At 38.4% G+C, this 20,291-nt stretch overlaps 1 protein-coding gene across 1 annotated transcript in view; it reads right to left on the bottom strand.

Annotated features, from left to right (window-relative positions):
- The window catches only part of BMX (BMX non-receptor tyrosine kinase), a 56,588-nt gene that overhangs the window by 18,391 nt on the left and 17,906 nt on the right, over positions 1-20,291 (bottom strand). The window contains exons 7-14 of the mRNA XM_010366076.2: positions 18,962-19,026; positions 14,366-14,607; positions 11,518-11,595; positions 10,791-10,844; positions 7,118-7,172; positions 5,751-5,830; positions 2,816-2,943; positions 651-725 (exon numbers count right to left, since the gene is read on the bottom strand). Coding sequence (XP_010364378.2) covers positions 651-725; positions 2,816-2,943; positions 5,751-5,830; positions 7,118-7,172; positions 10,791-10,844; positions 11,518-11,595; positions 14,366-14,607; positions 18,962-19,026 — 777 coding nt within the window. The remainder of the gene's footprint in view (positions 1-650; positions 726-2,815; positions 2,944-5,750; positions 5,831-7,117; positions 7,173-10,790; positions 10,845-11,517; positions 11,596-14,365; positions 14,608-18,961; positions 19,027-20,291) is intronic.

The raw sequence follows: 20,291 nt of genomic DNA, 5'->3' as shown, positions 1-20,291 counted from the left end.
ATAAGGTTGGATACTAGCTCTGCTGAGTGGGCACAAAATCCAGGAAAGAAAAAGGATAGACAGTGGGGTGCTGGAGGCTAATAATGGGGTCTAATAAGAGAAAACAAATTGATGATCTTTTTGGTGATGCTAGAAGCTTACAGATTTAGGTTGAGAGGACAGAATTTTTTTTTTTTTTTTTTTTTTTTTTGAGATGGAGTCTCGATCTGTCTCCCAGGCTGGAGTGCAGTGGCCTGATCTCAGCTCACTGCAAGCTCCGCCTCCTGGGTTTTACACCATTCTCCTGCCTCAGCCTCCCGAGTAGCTGGGACTACAGGCACCCGCCACCACGCCCAGCTAGTTGTTTTTTTTTTGTATTTTTTAGTAGAGACGGGGTTTCACCGGGTTAGCCAGGATGGTCTCGATCTCCTGACCTTGTGATCCACCCATCTCGGCCTCCCAAAGTGCTGGGATTACAGGCTTGAGCCACTGCGCCCGGCCAAGGACAGAATTTTTTTTAAAGAAAATCCTTCCTGATACAATCTGAGCAGAGGCCTCCTTCCTGTCTTTCCTCCTTTTTTTTTTTTTTTTTTTTTGTCAGTAAATTAACCATATATTTCAATCAAAAATGATGGAAAATGGAGTTTAAGAGCCCAAGTATGTATCCATACCATTTCCCAGGGACACAGAGTCTGGGACCTTGTTGGCCTTTGTTGACACAGGGTGGCGGAGCCGTGTGATCATGCCTGCAATGGAATCAGCATCATATCACATCATTACATCATATCCTATCACATTATGTAACATTGGTTCACAACTAGTCTGTCTCCAAAGTGGCTGAAAAAGCAAAGAGTTCAGAATGTTGTAATGCAGAGAGAGAATCCATTCATGTTGTAGTTGTGCTTAACTTGACTAATTAGCTCAATGCAAAGCAAAAATTAGATGAATAAAACACTGTATGTGATTTTTAAAAATCCCATAGAAATTAATTGCATGATGGAATCTTTAAAAATTCTCTCCCTTCTTTTTTGCTATGTCTTTACAATCTTACGCTTAAATATGTATACACAAAGCACATACATTTGACAAAAAATTCAAACAATACAGAAGGATAAAAAATAATAAGCCATCTGAATTTTTAAAAACTGAACCTATTACTAAGTTTCATTAAGTGGTCAAGTCATTTTAATTGTTTATATTTAGTTATGGTAAAACTGGGTTAAAATAATTATAAAATTTAATAGTTGCTTGAAAGAACCCATTACAAATATATGTATATATGTTTTTTGCTTTAAATGTGGAATGCTGTCCAAGTCAAGGAACCTATCACACATGTACTTTTCCCCTCCTTCCTTTTTCTGTATATCTGTCTGGTTTTTATATGAGTGGTCTCCAACCTTTTAAAATCCTTCACTTTTATGTTTTTTTCTTATTTCTCTGCTTGATAAAAATCCTTCACCTTTAATCAGCTAAATTAATTAATTAATTAAAATATAAAAATTAGTACATTTCTATGAAATATATATTTGGTGTGAATTATAAAAATACAACCACAAACAGAAAATGTAAGAGAATGAGATAAAAATCCAAATCTAAATAAACATCTTAATATTTCCTACTGATATCCTGTGAAGTTTCCTGTGCATCCTCTGCAGTGGAATCATTTCACTTAGAGATGTCTATTTGTCCAATACCTTTTCCAAAAGGTACTTCTGAGGTACTACAGGTTAAAATAAACAATTGAGGAAATTGGGACAAAGGAAACACAACAGTAGAAACCAAAATGAAAGCCAGAAGTGAGGCCAATTTACCTATATGCATGCAATCAAGTCATATAAAGTAGCACAAATTTAGTGCTGAGCTTATGGCTTATTTTTACTCACTGTTGGAAATTCACTCAGCCACTGCTCTTAAGTGGCACTATTCTAGAAAACAGAGGGTATTTCTAGATGGATTTCCACCAGTTGATTAGGCAAAAATTTAGAAGATTAATAACACCCAGTGTTGGTGAGGATGAGAGAAAATGCTAGTAGGATTGTATATTTCTGAAAAGCAGTTGGCAATCTGTACATTGTAAGTATTCTTAGCCTTTGTCTCAGAAATTCCATTTCTAGGGATTTGGCTATAGAACCACTCATATAGATGGACAGAGCTATGCATGCAGAATTGTGCACTGAAACATCCATTATAATGTGAAAATATTGGACATGATCCAACTGCTAATCAACAGAGGGCTAGGTGAATAAATTATGGGGTAACTATGGTAGAATTCTACGCAGCTGTTAAATAGACCAGAGTAAACTCTTTGTATTCGCATGGAAAAACCTCTAAGACATGTTGAGTAAAGAATGCAAGCTAAGCAATATGTGTAGAATGATCTCATCTCTCTAAAAATGTAATGTATATGCATAATATATAATTTCTGTTTATATATGTAATGATTAGTAAGTGCTAGTGTCAGCATGCAAAAAACCCTGTCATAATAGACAATTGGTCCATGATCCAATGATATATATGTATATTTCTATAATATTTTAAATTTATAATCCTCTTGCTTCTATACACAGAAAAATCCTACAAATATTTTTATAAAGAGAATTTCTCTTTCTAAGTCACCTAGTTTACTCAATTTCATTCTTTCTGGCATTAAGGAGACAATCATGTTATATTCCTAGGAATGTAAGTTAAAGATTATGATAGGCAAAAGACTTGAGAGGATTTTTTCCTACTTTCATGGTTCCCTATATAATTAAGAATATTAGGAGGATCAGTATTATCCAAGAAAATTAATATTTAAGAACAAGGGCCCATAAAAGAAAAAACTAAAATAAGTTACCTGCTGAATTGTGTTGGTGATAATGAATAAGCTTTGGAATGGAATCAAAACAGTAGTTTTCTGCCAGGTATAACTTGTTCTCAGCATTTGTATGCACATGGTAATGTTTGACAGTTCCTTTTTTATCACTAATAACAGAGAGAATGTTAGAACGTTTTAAATAAACAATTAAAACTTGATTAAGCAGGGTTAAATAATTATTTTAGATGCATTTGCAAATTTTGGAGAGGGAAGTCAGGGAGGGTTTCTCCGTCTTGGCATCTGATGTTTTTCTCAGTCTTGACATCTGGTGTAACTATAAAAGTAATTATGGAAGAGAGTTCTTCACTGAACCCAATGTATCTTTTGGTGCACGTATAGAATTCATGTACAGTAAAATTCCAACTTTCCAGGCTTCTCCTCCCTTAGTAAGTGTATAAAACTGGAATCTTTCTTTGATAATCGAGAGGCTTACAGTTCTTCAGGATCATTATTCTGAGCATAAATTATCTTATAGGATAATAACAGAGGTGGAAATGAGGGAGGTAAAGGTGATTAGGCTGTTGAGTATCCTCACCCCAAAACATGGGAGGAGGCTCTTTTGGGGCATGCAGAATGAAGTAGGTGGGGATGTCCTTTAATTCCTCATGTGAACTTGTACCCTCTCCACATAAAACACTTTTTTCTTTTCCTCTGCTTTTATACAATAATGCTGAATTGATGCATGTTGATTTAAGCTAATCAGGAATAATACACCTGTCTTAGATTGTAGACAATTACATAGTGGTCAAGAGCCAGGCTTTCATTTTAGTTCTATCACTCACTAGCTACCCTATATGGTTATGCCTGGCATATAAGAAACAGTTAATAAATTGTTGCTGTATAGAAAACTAACACAGGGACAGAAAACCAAATACCACATGTTCTTACTTGTAAGTGAGAGCTAAATGATGAGAACACATGGACACATAGAGGAAAACAGTGGACACTGAGGCCTACTTGAGTGTGGAGGATGGGAGGAGGGAGAGGAGCAGAAAAAATAACTATTGAATACTAGGCTTAGTACCTGGGTGATGAAATAATCTCTACAAGAAAGCCCCATGACAAGAGTTTACCTTTATAACAAACCTGCACATGTACCCATCAAATTAAAATAAAAGCTAAAAAATTTTAAAAATTCTTGCTGTAACATCAACCGAGTAAAAATTGCAAGTACTAAAGGAGAAAGGGTTCTTCTCTTTGCTGCAAATGTTTATTCAGCTTTTGGTGTCAGCATACAATTCACTCAAGGCCATTGATGAGGTTTCATAAAAGAGGGCTTCTGTATTCATTTGATTCTTTATCTATTTGTTTATTTATCTACCTGGCTACCTTAAAAAATGAATCTGGAGTCAGGAAACTCGACTAGGAAGATATCTGATACCAGGTTTGGCTGAAACTGCAGGGCCAGAGGACCACAAAGCTTTTGATACTCAGTCAACAAAGTCTTCTCCTAATTCTTACTGGGTTGGCTTTAGACAGCATCCAGGTGTTACCATGTGAAAAATAATATATGAGATACACTGGGGACGTGGATTCTGGCATTGGAAAGTGCTGTGGGACAATTCAGGGTACATCCTATTATCTCAAGTGTAGGTAGGCACTCTGTAAAAAATTTCAAAATAAAATAACGTTTTTATTACTTAATTATTATAAATATACATATATGCACTGTGGGGTAGGGCACATGGAGAAGGCACCAAGGCAGACGATCATTCAATATAGCTGCTAAAAAAGAGTTGCACACATAGAAATTTTTAAAAAAAGATCCTAATCAGTATTTGACCAGATTCTCATTCCAAAACATTGGGGGTTCGGTGTAAGCACAGAGGTGTAGATGAAGGAATATGACTTGGCTATTGGAAGCCCAGCTTCAACTAGTCACTTATTAGCTCCAGGTAGGTCTTCATAAGTTCTTTTGGAACCTCAATCCTCTCATCTGCAATATGGTGTAAATAAAAACAGCTTTCCCATTTGCTTTGGAGGATGATTAGAAGGAAAAAAAGAGCTAGCTACCAATAAGAAAGTGGCTTGTAAAACTCTGGAGAAGGATTCTGATGATGATTTGCATGAGATGACTGTGGGGTGTCTTTTATGCCCTAGTGTTAGGGTACAGGGAGTGCAGCAGGTAGAACTACTCTTCCCCAGCAGCAGCAACAACAATAATAGTAATTACTGTTAGTTTATTAAGTGCTTACTATGTGTCAGGCACTGTTTTGGATATAATATATGAATTAACCCACTCCACTCATGGAACGTAACAATCATTATGTCCCCCTTTCAAATGAAGAAGTTGAGGCACAGAGGCTGAGAAACTTGCTCAATGTCACAAAGCCCTGAAATAGTAGAGCCAGGATTTGGATCTAGAAATTTGGCTTCAAACAAGAACTTTTAGTCACACACAGAGGACAGAGCCCTGGAAGGAAGCTGTGTAGAGAACACAGCGGCACTGAGTCAACCTTCTGCTAACTCCGAACCCAGTGGAAGGACTTACTAAGAACTGGACACTGGAGTAGGCACCTTTGCTCAGCAGGTGGCTAGGGCTGAGAGTATAGAGGCTCCACTGCTATTTTTTTTTTTCTTTCTAGGCTTAGACCTGAATGAAAGGGAATCACCTGGGAGTCTCTTAATAAACATTTACTGAGGCATGCTGTGCTCTGGGCACTCTGTTACTGCCTAGGGTGGGGCAGGAGAGGATTAGCCAGAGAATGGCCTCTTGAAAGTAGTGGGGCAAGGATGGTGGGGCAGTGGGGTGAGGGTGGTGGAGGCAACTACAAATGGTCACATTCAACAGAAATACTTTGATTTAAAATTCCAGAGTTTAAAGATGATGTCTTATCCCAAAATGTGACTGTGACCAGCATATTCAACGAATATATGCAGAAAGGTAAAATAAATAAATCCTTATCATACTTACTTCACAGCCTTACTAAATAAGGACACTGTGTACATTCCCACTTGGCTCGAATTTCTAACCATAAATGCTCCTTCTTTTCCCTAAAAAGGAAGGAAAATATAGAAGGAACAGAAAATATTTTCATTATTCTCGAAAACGATTTTGCATGGTAGGTGGTTGGAAAATAAATCTTTTAGATTGACTTTATATGTCACAAAGGGCACAGGTTTCTCACTCAGTCTCTTTACAGATCTTCCCTATGTGTATGAACACTTCCTCTCCAATTAATGTTTAACCCTATCACATACTTTTCTCTGTGTTGTGCTTATGTAAGCCTAACGTTTTCATCTTTAAGAAATGCAATTTAGAACCATGTATCACCATATCATGCCCTTGGAAGGTTTTAGGAAACCAAACATCCAGAATAAATCAGTTGTTAAAGTTCTATACTCAAGTTGTCTTTCTCAATGACTTGTGCTAATACTAAGCAGATGAAGGTTCAGAAAGAGCAGATTATAAACTATGAATGTGACAAAACACCAAATGAAGTCATTACATTCTCACTAGTACCCCTCAAAGAAATAAGTGTAGTGTTTAGTGTTTTTATCAGGTTAAACTATATCAAAGTGTCATTTTTAGAAATCAAAAGAGTTTGCTACTGCATTCCATACTAATTAGTAATAAAGTCAGATAAACATATACTGTATCACATCTGCTATACTCTGGTCTAGGTGCTAATGAGCAATGACAGAGCTCAGGTTAATGGCTACATTGACGGCCTCCAATAAATCATTTCTTTTATTCATACTCTGAGCAGTCCCTTCCCATACTGACTCTAGGCTGAGTCATGTGACTTGCTATGACCAATGGGACCTTAGCAAACACAACAAAAGCAGAGACTTGAAAAGTGCTTGCACCGTGGGGCTCGTCCTCTTCAACCACTGCCTTGAGATCACCATGCTGTGAGGAGGCCCAAGAAAGGCACATGGAGAGGCTGCTTGGGGAAGAACTGTGGAACTCCACTTGACTGCCTCAGCTAAACCCAAGCCCCTAGTCAACCCACCACCCAAATGCAGCCACAGGAGTGCCCCTAAGCAAAACCTGCCTAAGAACTGCTGGCCCAGCTGACTCACAGAATCATGAGATATCATAAATCCCGCTGTTTCAAGCCACTAAATTTAGGAGTGGTTTATTATGCAGCAATAAATAATGGACACAGAAGTAGTGGCTAGACATGAAGAGTTGGGCAACCCGCAGACTGGACAAGCAACACTACAATGACTTGACTATATAATTAGCAGCAAGGTTTCTATGAGAAATGCATCAGCCTCTGGACCCCAAAATACAAAGAGATTCTGTGAGGCTGTTTTAAGGACAAGACTATTTACCTTTTGTCTGAGTAACTGTTCAGATTGTGATCTGGAGATGTTACCAGCAAACCAGCTGCAAAAGGAAAAAAATTTATATGTGAGAATCAATAAGTTTTAGATTGTATAGCTTGACACTCAACTTTCTAATCTGTAAAATGAGGCATTGGCTTACCTCAGGGGTTTCCAAGCCTAACTGCTCAAGAGAATCATTTGAGGAGCTTTTCAAAACTACAGATGCTTAAGTCCCCATTACCAAATTCTGATGTTGGGGTGGGGTCGGCACATCTAATTTTTAAATGGGCTGGCATTTAGGAATCTTTGGTTTTCTTCTAGGTGACTTCTAAGTTTTCCTACATTTTACCATTTTGAGTAAGGACTAGAGATTAGACCTATGAAGAATATTCCAAGAGGAAAGTCAGGGCTGCCAAGGATGAAAGCCCTTGTCTTCCAGTCATATAATTTCCTTGTAATAATCTGGTGATAACATCTATTTTCAGATCAAATGCTTTTACTTTATATGTGGAGCTCAACAGGCCAAGAGCTGTTCCTCGTGTGAGGGCAACAATGTCTGTGGCCTTTGGGTTTTAGACAGAATGTCCTACTTAGGAAATGAGTAAAAGTAGGGTATGGGGTGGGATGTAGCATGGGTTTGGGTGAGTGGGAGGACCAACTGGCCTGAAGATAACATCTGCAGAGGAAAGAAGTACAAGAGGAAGGTGAGGGCAGAAGGGAGGAGTTGTAGGAGAAATTCAATGTAGAAGGTATCTCAGAACTTGGCAGGAATGGATGGGAAGTGATTCTCTGTATAATCTCTGTATGAGTTTTGGGAAGGGATGTGAGCTGGTGGACAGTTCAATAAAATAGAAAGAGCCTTAGGCCACCCAGCTTGGAGGTGCGGGTTCTAGGCATGACTTCCCTATGTGTAATTGTATGACTTCGAACAAGCCACTTGGCCTTGTTTGACCTTGGACTTCCCTACCCGTAAAACTAGGGAGAGGGTTGATCTTGATAAGTCTGAAAGTCTCTTTCAACTCAACCATTATGGATACTGTATAACTAATACTTGAAATATTAACTGATAGGTTTTCTTATTAGTCAACATTTTAAGGTGATACTAGCTAATCAAAAGGCCCTTCAGGAGCTATGATACAGGATATATACCTACAGGGGAATAGAAGGAAGAAAATCAGGAATCAGGAGAGAGACCTGGAGAGGCAAGGTGATATAACCTATATACCCTATACATTATACCCCCCACACACATGCAAATGTTGCCTGTGTCATAATTTTGCTGAGGCCTGCCTCTTATTGTTTTAAATAATATTTTAGTATTTCAATGACAGCAGCAGAGTCCTAGGCATAAGGTTTTTTGTTGTTGTTGTTTTGTTTTTTCGTTTTGACAGGATCTCACTCTGTCACATAGGCTGGAGTGCAGTGGCATGATCTCGGCTCATTGCAGCTTTGACCTCCCAGGCTCAAGTGATCCTTGCACCTCATCCTCCCAAGTAGTTGGGACTACAGGCATGGGCAACCACACCTGGCTAATTTTTGTATTTTTGTAGAGACGAAGTTTTGTCATGTTGCCCCGGCGGGTATCAAACTTCTGAGCTCAAGCGATCTACCTAGCTCGGCCTCTCAAAGTGCTGGGATTATAGGTATGTGCCACTGTGCCTGGCCTGGCCTAGTCTAGTTCATTAACACATGATTTTCTATCTAAATCTCAGTGCTTAGTGCTTCTGTCTTTAATGGAATTGACTGGAATTGCTCATGAAATTATGGCCATAAAACAAAAACTCCCATGACACTGATAGAATAGGAAGCTGGGAGAGCATCAAGCACAATGTGAGGTGACTGAGTCCCAGATCCTATAGCCCTATAATCCCGAGCTCCCTTTGGTATCTTTTTGATTTTGAAGAGGACAAGTCTTCCCTGAGAATTTCCTCAATGTCTGTCTCTCACGCACCACTTGCATTCAGAAAAGATGGGAATAGAGACTGTCTAAATGGTCATATCTCGGCTTACCCAATCAGAGAAAGATTTCCAATTTATTTAAATGCTAAAGACTACAATCCACAATTAGAGGTTCACTCCCATTGGTTTAAGTCTTTGTGTTTCATTAAAGTGCAATTATCTTTGGAAATGACCATGGGTTGGTCATTCTCAGTCTTTTATGCCTTAGTATGAATTATTCCATCAATGCTTTCCTGAGAATAGATATTAGGGAAGAAAGTAAAGCCGAAAGAGAGCTAGAAAGTGGTAAAGAGACCATGCCACAAAGAGGTGGAGGGTATAGCACATCTTCCCCAATGCAACAGGTATGGCTAGGGCCAGGCTGGGTTAGAGATGAGAGGAGGAGTGAAAACAGTAGCACGTACTTTGGAAAAGCTCTTGTTTCACATGTAACCAATAAATCAATAATACAACACTTGTACAAAAACAGAACTGGAAATACGCATAATCCTAGTGTCCAAGTGAATTCTGTGCCATTTGGTATCAAGTGTCTGAGAAATGCAATATGCTGTATTATTCCCACCTCTTCTTAACACTAATCTTTACATCTAGGAGACAATTATTTGTCCCTATTTGTAGAATGATGGACCCTTAGATTTTGGAAGGAAACTTAATAGCCACTTAGGCCAACCTCCTCAGTATATTTGGGGTGACCACACATTCTTATTTGCCCAGAAGTCCAGTTTATGCCTGATGTCCAGGTGTAATTTTTATTTTAATTTTTGTGGATACATAGTAGGTATATATATTTATGGGGTACATGAGATGTTTTGATACAGACATGCAATGTGTAACAATCACATCATGGATTATGGGGTATCCATCCTCTCAGTCATTTATCCTTTGAGTTACAAACAATTAATTATACTCTTTAAGCTATTTTAAGTGTATAATTAGCTGGGTGCGGTGGCTCACACCTGTAATCCCAGCACTTTGGGAGGCCGAGGCGGGTGGATCACCTGAGGTCAAGAGTTCAAGACCAGCCTGGCGAACATGGCAAAACCCTGTCTGTACTAAAAATACAAAAATTAGCTGGGCGTGGTGGCAGGCACCTGTAATCTTAGCTACTCGGGAGACTGAGGCAGGAGAATCGCTTGAACTTAGGTGGTGGAGGTTGCAATGAGCTGAGATCGTGCCATTGCACTCCAGCCTGGGCAACAAGAGCAAAACTCTGTCTACAAAAAAAAAAAAAAACCAAGGTCACCCTAAGAATAGAGATTTGTTGATATAAATATCGCCATGTTCAAGGTCTCATTTGTGCTACCCTGTAAAATTGCTGCATCATTAATAACTTCTCCAAAAATATTACTCAATGTTAATAAGAGCTTTCAAACATCACCTTAATTAGAGGTCTCCAGGAAAGAAATAATGAGCAGAAACATTATATGCTACATCTACAAAGACAAAGTAAAATGAAGGTGATACGGGACATATGATAAATCCAATGAGTATTTGCAGCCAATTTAGATAATCCAGTTTGGGGGAAAATACTTTCATTGGTAACAACCCAGCTCATTGTCACCTGTCACCTAGATAAATGACCCAGAACCGTACATAAGTTTACCCATGTAAATACAACCTCCTGAGACAGTCTCAGTCATCTGTTTTAATGTCTTTGAGGAAAAGAGTAGAAGTATCTATGTCTAGTTTTAGAAGAACCCATAAGACTTTCAATACTCACTCATAATCATCCAGGTTTTCCTCTTCTTCAGATGAACTTGACTCAGGGAATCCCCTTAAGAAAAGTTGAGAAAAACGTAAGTGCAAAAAAGCACCAAGAAATAATCCAAGTGCCTAGCCATGCAATATCAAATCCCACCCTGATTTTATCCACCTAACATTTAGATTGTTAGGTTTCTCCTTCTGCACCTGGGAAGGTATCAACACAGCAACAGTAAAGAGAGAGTCACTCAAAAGTTGGGCTTATGCCAAGTTTTGACGAAAGAATGGTTCTTTGATACAGGAGATCCCCAGGAAGCCCCCAGAGCAACTTGTATTTTTTTGACTTTTTCCAAAGAGTGGGCTCATGAAATAGATGAAGACTCCTTCAGAGATGGGTGTAGTATAAAGTTAAAAAAAGACTGGGTTGTGTATATAGCTATTCTTATGGAAGAGTTATTCAACTCTAGATTGCGTTTCTTCCCGCTAGAGATGCCTAGGTCAGGTATACTAGTGTTCGTGCTACTACTGGTGTATGTCATCGATGCTGGCTAGGAAAAGTCAGTGCAAGAAAAACTAGAACCCAAAAGTCATCCATTCAGGGTCTAGAGAGGCAAACTACATAGACTTTTTTGCTTTATATTTACCTTAAGTACAAAGCCTAGCTGCAAAATTATTGCAAGTTTGTTAAGTTTTCCTGAAAATGGAAGCATATTCTGGATGTAGAGGAATATCTGAATTTGATTTACCATGAAATCTTTGTGGTGGTGTGATTTACATTTCTTTCTTTTTGGTTACTACTTGCAACATCTTCACTGCTGCTGCTACTGCAAAAAAGAGACATTTTGTAAGTTAATAAACATGTTTCTACTTATAAATTTTAAATGACAGAAGTAATTTTGTTCATATATGTTTTAGCTTTATTTGACATTTTGACCCACACATTTCACTTGTTTGGGAAATTTAAGCTAATGAGTTACTTTCACATTTTGATTCTTTCAGGCATTCCAATAAAAGCAGTAGTTTGGCGACATTCCTAAACAAAAGAAAATTGTTAATAATGGCTCATAATGACCCCAAACAATGGAAAATCTAGATTAATAAATCATCTTGATTGGATTTGCCCTGATTTTCTTATAGATATGCAAGCATTCTGTCACTTATATATTTTAAAATAACTTATTTTCCTCGTTGCTAATGTGACTACAATTAAAATTCTTGAAAATGCTGATCTTTTTACTCCTTCTGGACACAGATGGATAAGCAGGATTTTCATCATCCTCTGCCATAGATCATTTTATCTCTTTTATTTGGAGTATTAAGCAGAGCATGAAGAAGTGCTTACCTCTCAAAGTCTAAAGGCTGTTTTATCTGGAATGTAGGACCTATTTCCTGTTTGCCTTCATAGCCCAGACTTTTTTTTCAAAACCACAGTTCATAGAAACAAGCTTCCTTAGCAAGGAAATGCTCCCCTGGCTCTATTTCAAGGAATGCCTAGATAAAGCCCTTAAACTCTAAAATGCCAAACCTTCCCAAAGAGCCTTGCCCACTAGAATAGCTTTTATTTAGCCTTGTTGTTTCTAAAAACACTTAGAGAATGTCCATCAATAGTGCATCACTTAGGTTTACCTAATAGCTATATAATGAGTACTTTACAGACATTAAAAATAATCAGGTAATTTGCACAACAATGTAAATGTACTTAACACCAATGAACTGTATGCTCAAAAATAATTAAGATGGTAAACTTTATGTTATCAACCAAAATTAAATGAAAATGAAATTTTAAAAGTCAGGTGTATCCTCACATATTCAAATAGGAAAAATGCTGAAGATGTCAAGTGAAAAGAACAAATGGCAAAGACTGTATCGTCAGAACTTACTTGCTTTTTATGCACATGGCCACATGTGCATAGAAAACATTTTAGGGGAATGTAAATGGAATATTCTGTAATATTTGAATGATTTAATAGGAGCATAGATTATCTTACTAAACAGAAAACAGATTAAAAAGAAGCTCAGGGGAAGATTATAAGAATGACAGAAAGTTGATAAAAAGTATTATCCCATATATGAGCTGAGAATCACGGCTGCACTTTAAAAAGTCAAGCTCCATGAAGACCTGTTAGCAATTATTATAATTCACTCTCAGATGCAATGCTGCTCATGCTAAGAGGTGGTCAATCAATCCTTTGTTAAAATAACTAGATTCCTGAAGTTCTAGGGAAAATCCACAGTTGGGACCAAACCTAAGGAGGTGCAAATCTAAGGGAGTGTCAAAAACTCAATAATCAAGATAAATAATATTTTAATGAACAAAATATTGAGATCTTAAATAAAGGTTGGATCCGGCAATTTATGAGTTGGTAGCTGGGCAGCAACCCCATGTGAATCAACAGTTCTTCCTGGTTATTTGAAAACAGGTCAGTCAGTTTCACCTCACACCTCTCTCAGTGAATCACTGGAGTTTCTGTCAGGAAGGGGACCTGGAACACCATTAACACGACTTCCACTCTCCTTGCATCTGGGTTTACTGATCCTCTCCTTCCACAAGAATGGTGGGCTACAGGCACACAAATGTAATCCCATCCCTTGGGCACCAGGTATAGATTAATACACTAGGATTCTAGTTCCACTTTGGAATGAAAGGGACCATGGCTTATTATACTGAAAAAAACAATCAAGAAGAATACACTTACATTATTTCAAATTCCATATGGCCCTGTATTATTGAAACTTTGAGTAATTGGCCTTAGGCAAAAAGGATGAGGATGGAAAGAACAAAGGAATAAAAGGACACAGGAAAAATAACTATGAAAAGAGACACATGGTGAGTCAGAGAGATGATCTGTATCCATTGTGGGGAAAGGCAGACATAACTTCCCTGGAGGGATGCTGATAACTGAGTGAGAAGATGGCAGAGAGTAGACAATGTGATAGGAAGGAGGTCTGAGACAGGAAATAAGGAAGGGGAGTCACTTGACCTTTTCCATATAGTCATCTTGCAATTCAATTCAGCATTTATTTGGCATCGAGTGTAGGGAAAATTCAGTGCCAGATCAAGAGATATATACATACACAATTTACATGTTGCCTTCAAGGAATTTTCAATTCTGGCTTTAGATAGAATCTTTAGGCTAAAAACTGTGAGAAGACTAATCAGGTCAGGAAAGGTGAGGTTGTACATTCCAAGAAGGCAAGCCATGGCCTTGCTTGAAATGCTATTTGCCATCTGGCTAGTGACACTGAAGCACATTGCAGAAGTAAGCCCATCCTAAGCTCTTTCATATAAAGGATAGATTTTAAAGATTCTGTATTCTGGAATGTGGAGATATTTGGGGGGAGAAGGAGGAGAAAGGGAAGGGAATACAATGATCATGCATTCTTGAGATCATTAGATTGGATAATCTAAATGGAAAATCTATGCTTCTCAGCCCCAGTGGGGCCACTGCTTCCCCAGGCTTCTGGCTCAAGCACTGAACATTTTCTGAGAGGACAGCCTAAGGCCTGGATCAACAGCTTTGAGGCTGAGGTTCAGGGTAGCGGGGTAGTGTTTGCTTTACATGCTGGGCAGCTGGTCTGAAAGCTGGGGATTACCTTTTCAGTTTTCTTACTTGCCCCCAGTCAGGGTAGTCTTCTTTTGGAATATACTGCATGTTGAAGTTTGGCTGGGAGCCATAGATTTTCTTTGAGTTGCTGTCATATTGGACTACAGTGGTACTTGAAGATGGTGGCTGGAAGCCATAGTTTTTCATTGATTCGTTGTCGTATTGGGCTAGAGTGGTACTTGAAGATGGTGCATCCATTTTGAGAACAGGAACTGCCCGAGGTATCTTCAGCTTTGGAAGGGAAGAGATTTTAATACATCACAGTGAGGCACAGATTCAGGTACCGGGAACTGACAATTAAGTATATCAGTTCTTGAAAGAAAGAGAAAGGAAGGAGGGAAGGGAGGGAGGAAGGGAGGGAGAAAGGGAGGAAGGAAAGAGGCAAGGAAAGAAGAAAGGTATGAGCAAGGATATGGAGCAACTGGAACTCATACTTTTGCTGGTTGGAGTATGAAGTGGTACAACAACATTGGAAATTTGTTTGCAGAATCTAGTAAATCTGGATGTGCATCTGGTCATACCCTATGACTCATAAATTATATGTATATATACCCAACAGTGAAACCAAAAGACCTGTAAAAGAATGTTCATAGCAGAATTATTTTAATTAGATAAAAACTAGAAACTGCCTACACGCCCGTCAAGAGAATAAAATAATAAACACGTTGTGGTTGTTGAAGGCTGAACAATGGTCTCCCGAACATGTTCATGTCCTAATTCCCAGAATCTGTGAATACCTTACACGGTAAAAGGGACTTTGCAGATTGTAATTAAGTTGAGGATTTTGAGATGGGGTGACTATTCTGGATTTTATGGGGATGAGCCTGATGTAGTCAAAAGGGCCCTTATAAAAGGGAGGTAAGGTGGTCAGAGATTAGAGAGCTGTGAGAATGGAGGCAGAGATTAGAGAGCAGAGGAGCTGCGACCTTCTGGTTCCGCAGACGGGGGAAGGAGCCAGGAACCAGTGAATGTAAGTACCCCTTAGGAACTGGAAAATGCAAGGAAACAGATTCTTCCCTAAAGCTTCCAGAGGAAACACAGCTGTGCGGATCCATTTTAGACATAAGCTCTTCCGAACTATAAGAGAATAAATGTTTGTGGCTTTAAGCCACTAAATTTGTGTGGTAATTTGTTAGAAAAGTAATAAGAAACCAAAACAGTTGTATACTCACACAATTGAATTCTATACAATGATGACAGTAAACTACAATCACATACTAAAAAAAAGGCAAATCACATAATTTGAAGAAAAGAAGACACACAATAAATGACTATACACTTTATAATTCCATTCATATAAAAGTCAAAATCAGGCAAACAATCTATGATGTTATAAATCAGGTTAGCAACTACTTTTGGAGGTTAGTAATGACTGAAAGGGAACATCAGTGTGTCCCTGGGGTTCTGTGATGTTGTGTTTCTTTATCTGAGGGTAGATTATAGAGAAGTGTTCAGTTTGTGAAAATTCATCAAGCTGAACACTTAGGATTTGTGTGCTTTTCTATGTTCATGTTATACCTCAGTTAAAAATTCACAATATGTGTGTGTGTGTGTGTCTGCGCGTGTGTGACAGACAGAGATGCATTTAACATTTTTGTCAGGCTGTATTTTACTTTTTCAGAAATTTCATTTACTTGGAGTTAAGGCTTTGACATTCTGGAAATTTTAATTATGCAGGACAGTGTTATTTATGAGCTGTGAAGTGGGCTATCTCCAAAGAAAAATGCACTGGGAAGTTCCTTAAATGGAAATCATTTAAGGAAATCTCTTAGAACAGAACAGCTAGAGAGCTGATTTTTATTTCCTCCATTCAGAAAATAAGCCCTCTACTGAACACTCTGGTAAAAAAACAAAACAAAGAAAAACATACTTTACATGATACCCTCTGATCCATGGTTCATCTGGGAAGCTTATAATCAAAACAGGCTTATGAACCCTTAGCCACTGATTTGCCTAACTGATAATTTTCAATATATTGGCCAAAAAATTCCCTGCTGGAGACTAGATGCAATGGTTTCTGGCTCTTAAATTATCTTCTGCTCTTAGAGTTGTCAAAAACAAACTTTATTGGTAATTCATTCTTTTTAAAGTGCAGAATTCAGTGACTTCTGTAAACTTATCAACTTTTATAACCATCACCACAACCCAGTCTTTCCCTCACTCCAGTAAGATCCCTCATACCTATTTGCAGTCAATTCCCATCCCTACTCTGGTCCCAGGCAACCACTGATCACTCTTTGTTTTTATAGATTTGCCTAATCTGGGCGTTTCTCCTAGGTGTTTTAGAGGGCCATACTTTTCAAGCTTCAGGACTGAAACATATTTTCAAACCCAAACAGCAATGTTGCTAATAACAAAGTAAAAACTCCTAACCATTATAATTGTTTCCTAGGGCTTCCATGACAAATTGCTACAAGTCTGGTGGATTAGAACCACAAAAATTTATTATTTCACAGTTCTAGAGGCTAGAAGTCAAAATAAACGTTTCAGCATTGCTGTATTTACTCTGAAGCCTCTAGGAGAAAATCTTTGCTTGCCTCTTCCAGCTTCTGGTCGTTCCAAGTTGCTATGGTTTGGATATTCGACCCCTTCAAATTTTATGTTGACGTGTGATCTCCAGTGTTGGAGGTAGAGCTTAACGGAGGTATTTGGGTCATAGGGGCGAATCCCTCATTAATGGCCTAGTGCCATTCTCATGGTAGTGAATGAGTTCTCACTCTATGATTTTCCATGAGAGCTGGTTATTGAAAAGAGTCTGTCACCTCCCTTCCCTCTCTCTTGTTTCTTCTCTCTTACCATGCAATTTCTGTACACACTAGCTCCCCTTCCTTCCTTAGACTGGAAGCAGTCTAAGGCTCTCATCAGGTGCAGATGCCAGTGCTATGCTACTTGTACAGCCTGCAGAATGGTGAGCCAAATAAACCTCTTTTCTTTATCAGTTACCCAGCCTCAGGTATTCCTTAGTAGCAACACAAATGGACTAAGAAACAGGTGTTCCTTGGCCTGTGGTAACATAACTCCAATCTCTTCCTAGGTCTTCACATGGCCTTCTCCTCTGTGTATCTCTCTGTGTCCTCTCATCCTACTAGTCATTGGATTTATGGCCCACTCTCATCTTTTGTGTGATTTCATCTTGATCTTCAATTAATTATGTCTGCAAAGATCCTAGTTCCAATAAGGTCACATTCTGAGGTTCTACATGGACATAAAATTTGGCGGACATTATTCAGTCTACTACAATAATGGATTTTTTTTTCTTTCATGTTGATTCACAAAAATTATGTGGCTTTTACTTAGAAAGAGAGAAGTAAGTGTGCACGAATGTGTGTAGCTGAAAATAAGTACCCAAGACACCATAGATCCAATAGGTGGGTGGAGATGTCCCCTTGCTTTCAGGTGAACTTCTAGAGAGCCACTGGGAAGCCATTTTGTGTGTATCCTGGCATTTGAGGAGGCTCACACCTGCCTGGGAACCCTAAAAACAGGAGGCTGTGGCTATGAATCTAAGACAGTAGAGCAAAAAGAGAGCAGTAGCCTGTACTTCAAGAAAGAGCTACATACAGCTTAATTAACCAGAGCAATCAAGGTTTTGTTTGTTTTCTTATAGGCCAACTCCACCCTTGGGAAAAAGTTGGCTGACAGCCATCTTGAAAGATTGAGGGCTGAAAATCTGAAAATCCAAGAGCTGAGGATCAAAATCTCTCCCCTGTCATAAAACTACATATGGATCTGCCCTTCAGTAGGAAATTCCCAAAAGTCTCCCATGAGATAAAGAATCAGTGCTGGATAATTCACTCAGATACCACCACCACATCATGACAGAAACAGCTATGTGTGTCTTTTTTTAATTAGACCTTGTCTTCCTTGGAACTAACTCTGAAAGGGCCATGAACCTCAGCCACTCCAAAATCCCTCCCCAAAAGCAGGCTGCCAGGTGATGCAGGCCCAAGCTAGGCGAAGGATGTTTAACTTGGAATGATGTTTGCAGTCATGTGATAATAACATTGGGTGGAACAATTCAGAGGCTGTTCTCATGATCACAAGTAATGGGGAAATTTTTATCATTTCAGAGTGACTGCAAAACTATGGAATCTGGCAAAGACTTTATTTGGAAGCGGGGAAGAAAGCCCACTGAATAGTTTTGAAGGGATAATGGAGGGAAAGAATTATATTGTTTTCTGCTTTTGTCCTGTAGAGTTCCATTTCAACACAAGGGTGCTTCCATGAAGCAGTCTTGGCCATGTTGATGGTAAGGAAAGAATGACAGCTAATAACAGCTGCCTGTTATGTGTGATGCCATCTTAAGGACATCTCCCACATGTACACATTTTTTTGGTGACTATTTATGGGCTTACTGGCTAGGAAAAGACACAACAATTAAATACAAAAATATGAGATATTACAATGGTTCTATATTTGAATCCACTATTCAATACCACCCATAACTATTGTCTGGAGCTCATGGTTTTTCTCTCTTTCCTGGGAAGTCTAAATGAATTCCACATTTTCTAGTCTTGAATCTGGCAACTCTTGATTTGTTTAATATATCCTGACCATGAAAAACATTTTTAAAATATTGACTTACCACTCTGTCTGGGAAGGTAGGAACTCTGTATTTCTCTTCATTGACTGCAATATGCAGATTAGCATCTGAGCATTAAAACAAAGTAATATCAGAAGGAAATTTAAACAAAACAAAGAGAAACACTCAATGTTATGAATTAAAAGAATGAACCAGCTTGTGTGAGCAATACTCCAGATTAAGTGAATCCAGACACAACATCTGGAGTGATTCTGTAGCTTTCCTATATAAGGCCCAGCTCCTATGTAGGCCATGTATCCTGGAAAAAGGGTGGATTAAGGCATCTTGGACAAAAAGAAATAAAGACACCCAACTTTTTCTTTTAGTTGTTATGCCCATGGACTTCCTGGTAGCTCAGCAGAAGAAGCCAAGGGAATAAATTATACTTGGACAGATAGACAGTATTACAGCTGCTCAGGAACTGCAACACCTCTACACTCTGTAGTTTTCCTCAGAGGCACAGCACCTGTGGCACCCAGAACACATGCTGAGTGTCATCCAGACAGAGCCTAGGAAGGCAATCCCAAGGCAGTGCTCTCTCTGGCCTTTTTCCTGCTCCTTCCAGAAAGTTAGGGCATGGTCAAAGCTGGAATCTGACCTGCTAGGTAATGATAAAAGACCATAGACAAAACCACTGGGGAAAATGATTAACACTATAAGGAGACATTACTCCTCGGTCCCTTACAGTGGAGGCAAGGCCCATGTGCAGCCAATCTGTAGAGTTCATGAAATCACTATAATTCATGAGTATACAGAGCAACGTGATCTAGTTGAGATTAATAAATATTCATTGTATAGTCTAATTAAGATGCAAAACACAATGAATACTTATTAATTGATTTTGGGGGGATAAAATGACCAGTAGTAGCATTAACATGATTGTTGGGTATCAATACTGTTATGAAGTGAATTTTAAAAATGTTTTATGTGCCTCTATCTTTTCCAGTTCATGAAGTTCTATTCTGTAGCTGATCTCATTCAATTCTGTAAAGCCATTGTAATCCAGGCATATTTTGTCCAGGCTGGTAAAACTGTTACCAAAATAAGTTCTCCTATTTTGTATTTTTCAACAACTTTATGTTAAATAATTATAAACTTTAAATATATATAAGTCCCTCTCGTTTCCCTGGGAATACAACTCTGGATAGAATCTGATTTCACATAAAGCAACCCCTTCTCTCATGTCATTAAGAAATTAACACACATATACAGAATAGCAAACTGCTTTAAAAATATATTTTAAAACTTGACCATCATTTTAGTATATATGGTGATGAAAAGTGATACTTAAATTATATCTTTCTTTTTTTTTTTTTAAAAAAAAAGAATGTTG

The sequence above is a fragment of the Rhinopithecus roxellana genome, chromosome 7, assembly GCF_007565055.1.
Source record: "Rhinopithecus roxellana isolate Shanxi Qingling chromosome 7, ASM756505v1, whole genome shotgun sequence".
Taxonomy (NCBI): domain Eukaryota; kingdom Metazoa; phylum Chordata; class Mammalia; order Primates; family Cercopithecidae; genus Rhinopithecus; species Rhinopithecus roxellana.
Note: the sequence above shows the minus strand (reverse complement) of the source record. Positions and strands in the feature narration are given on the sequence as shown.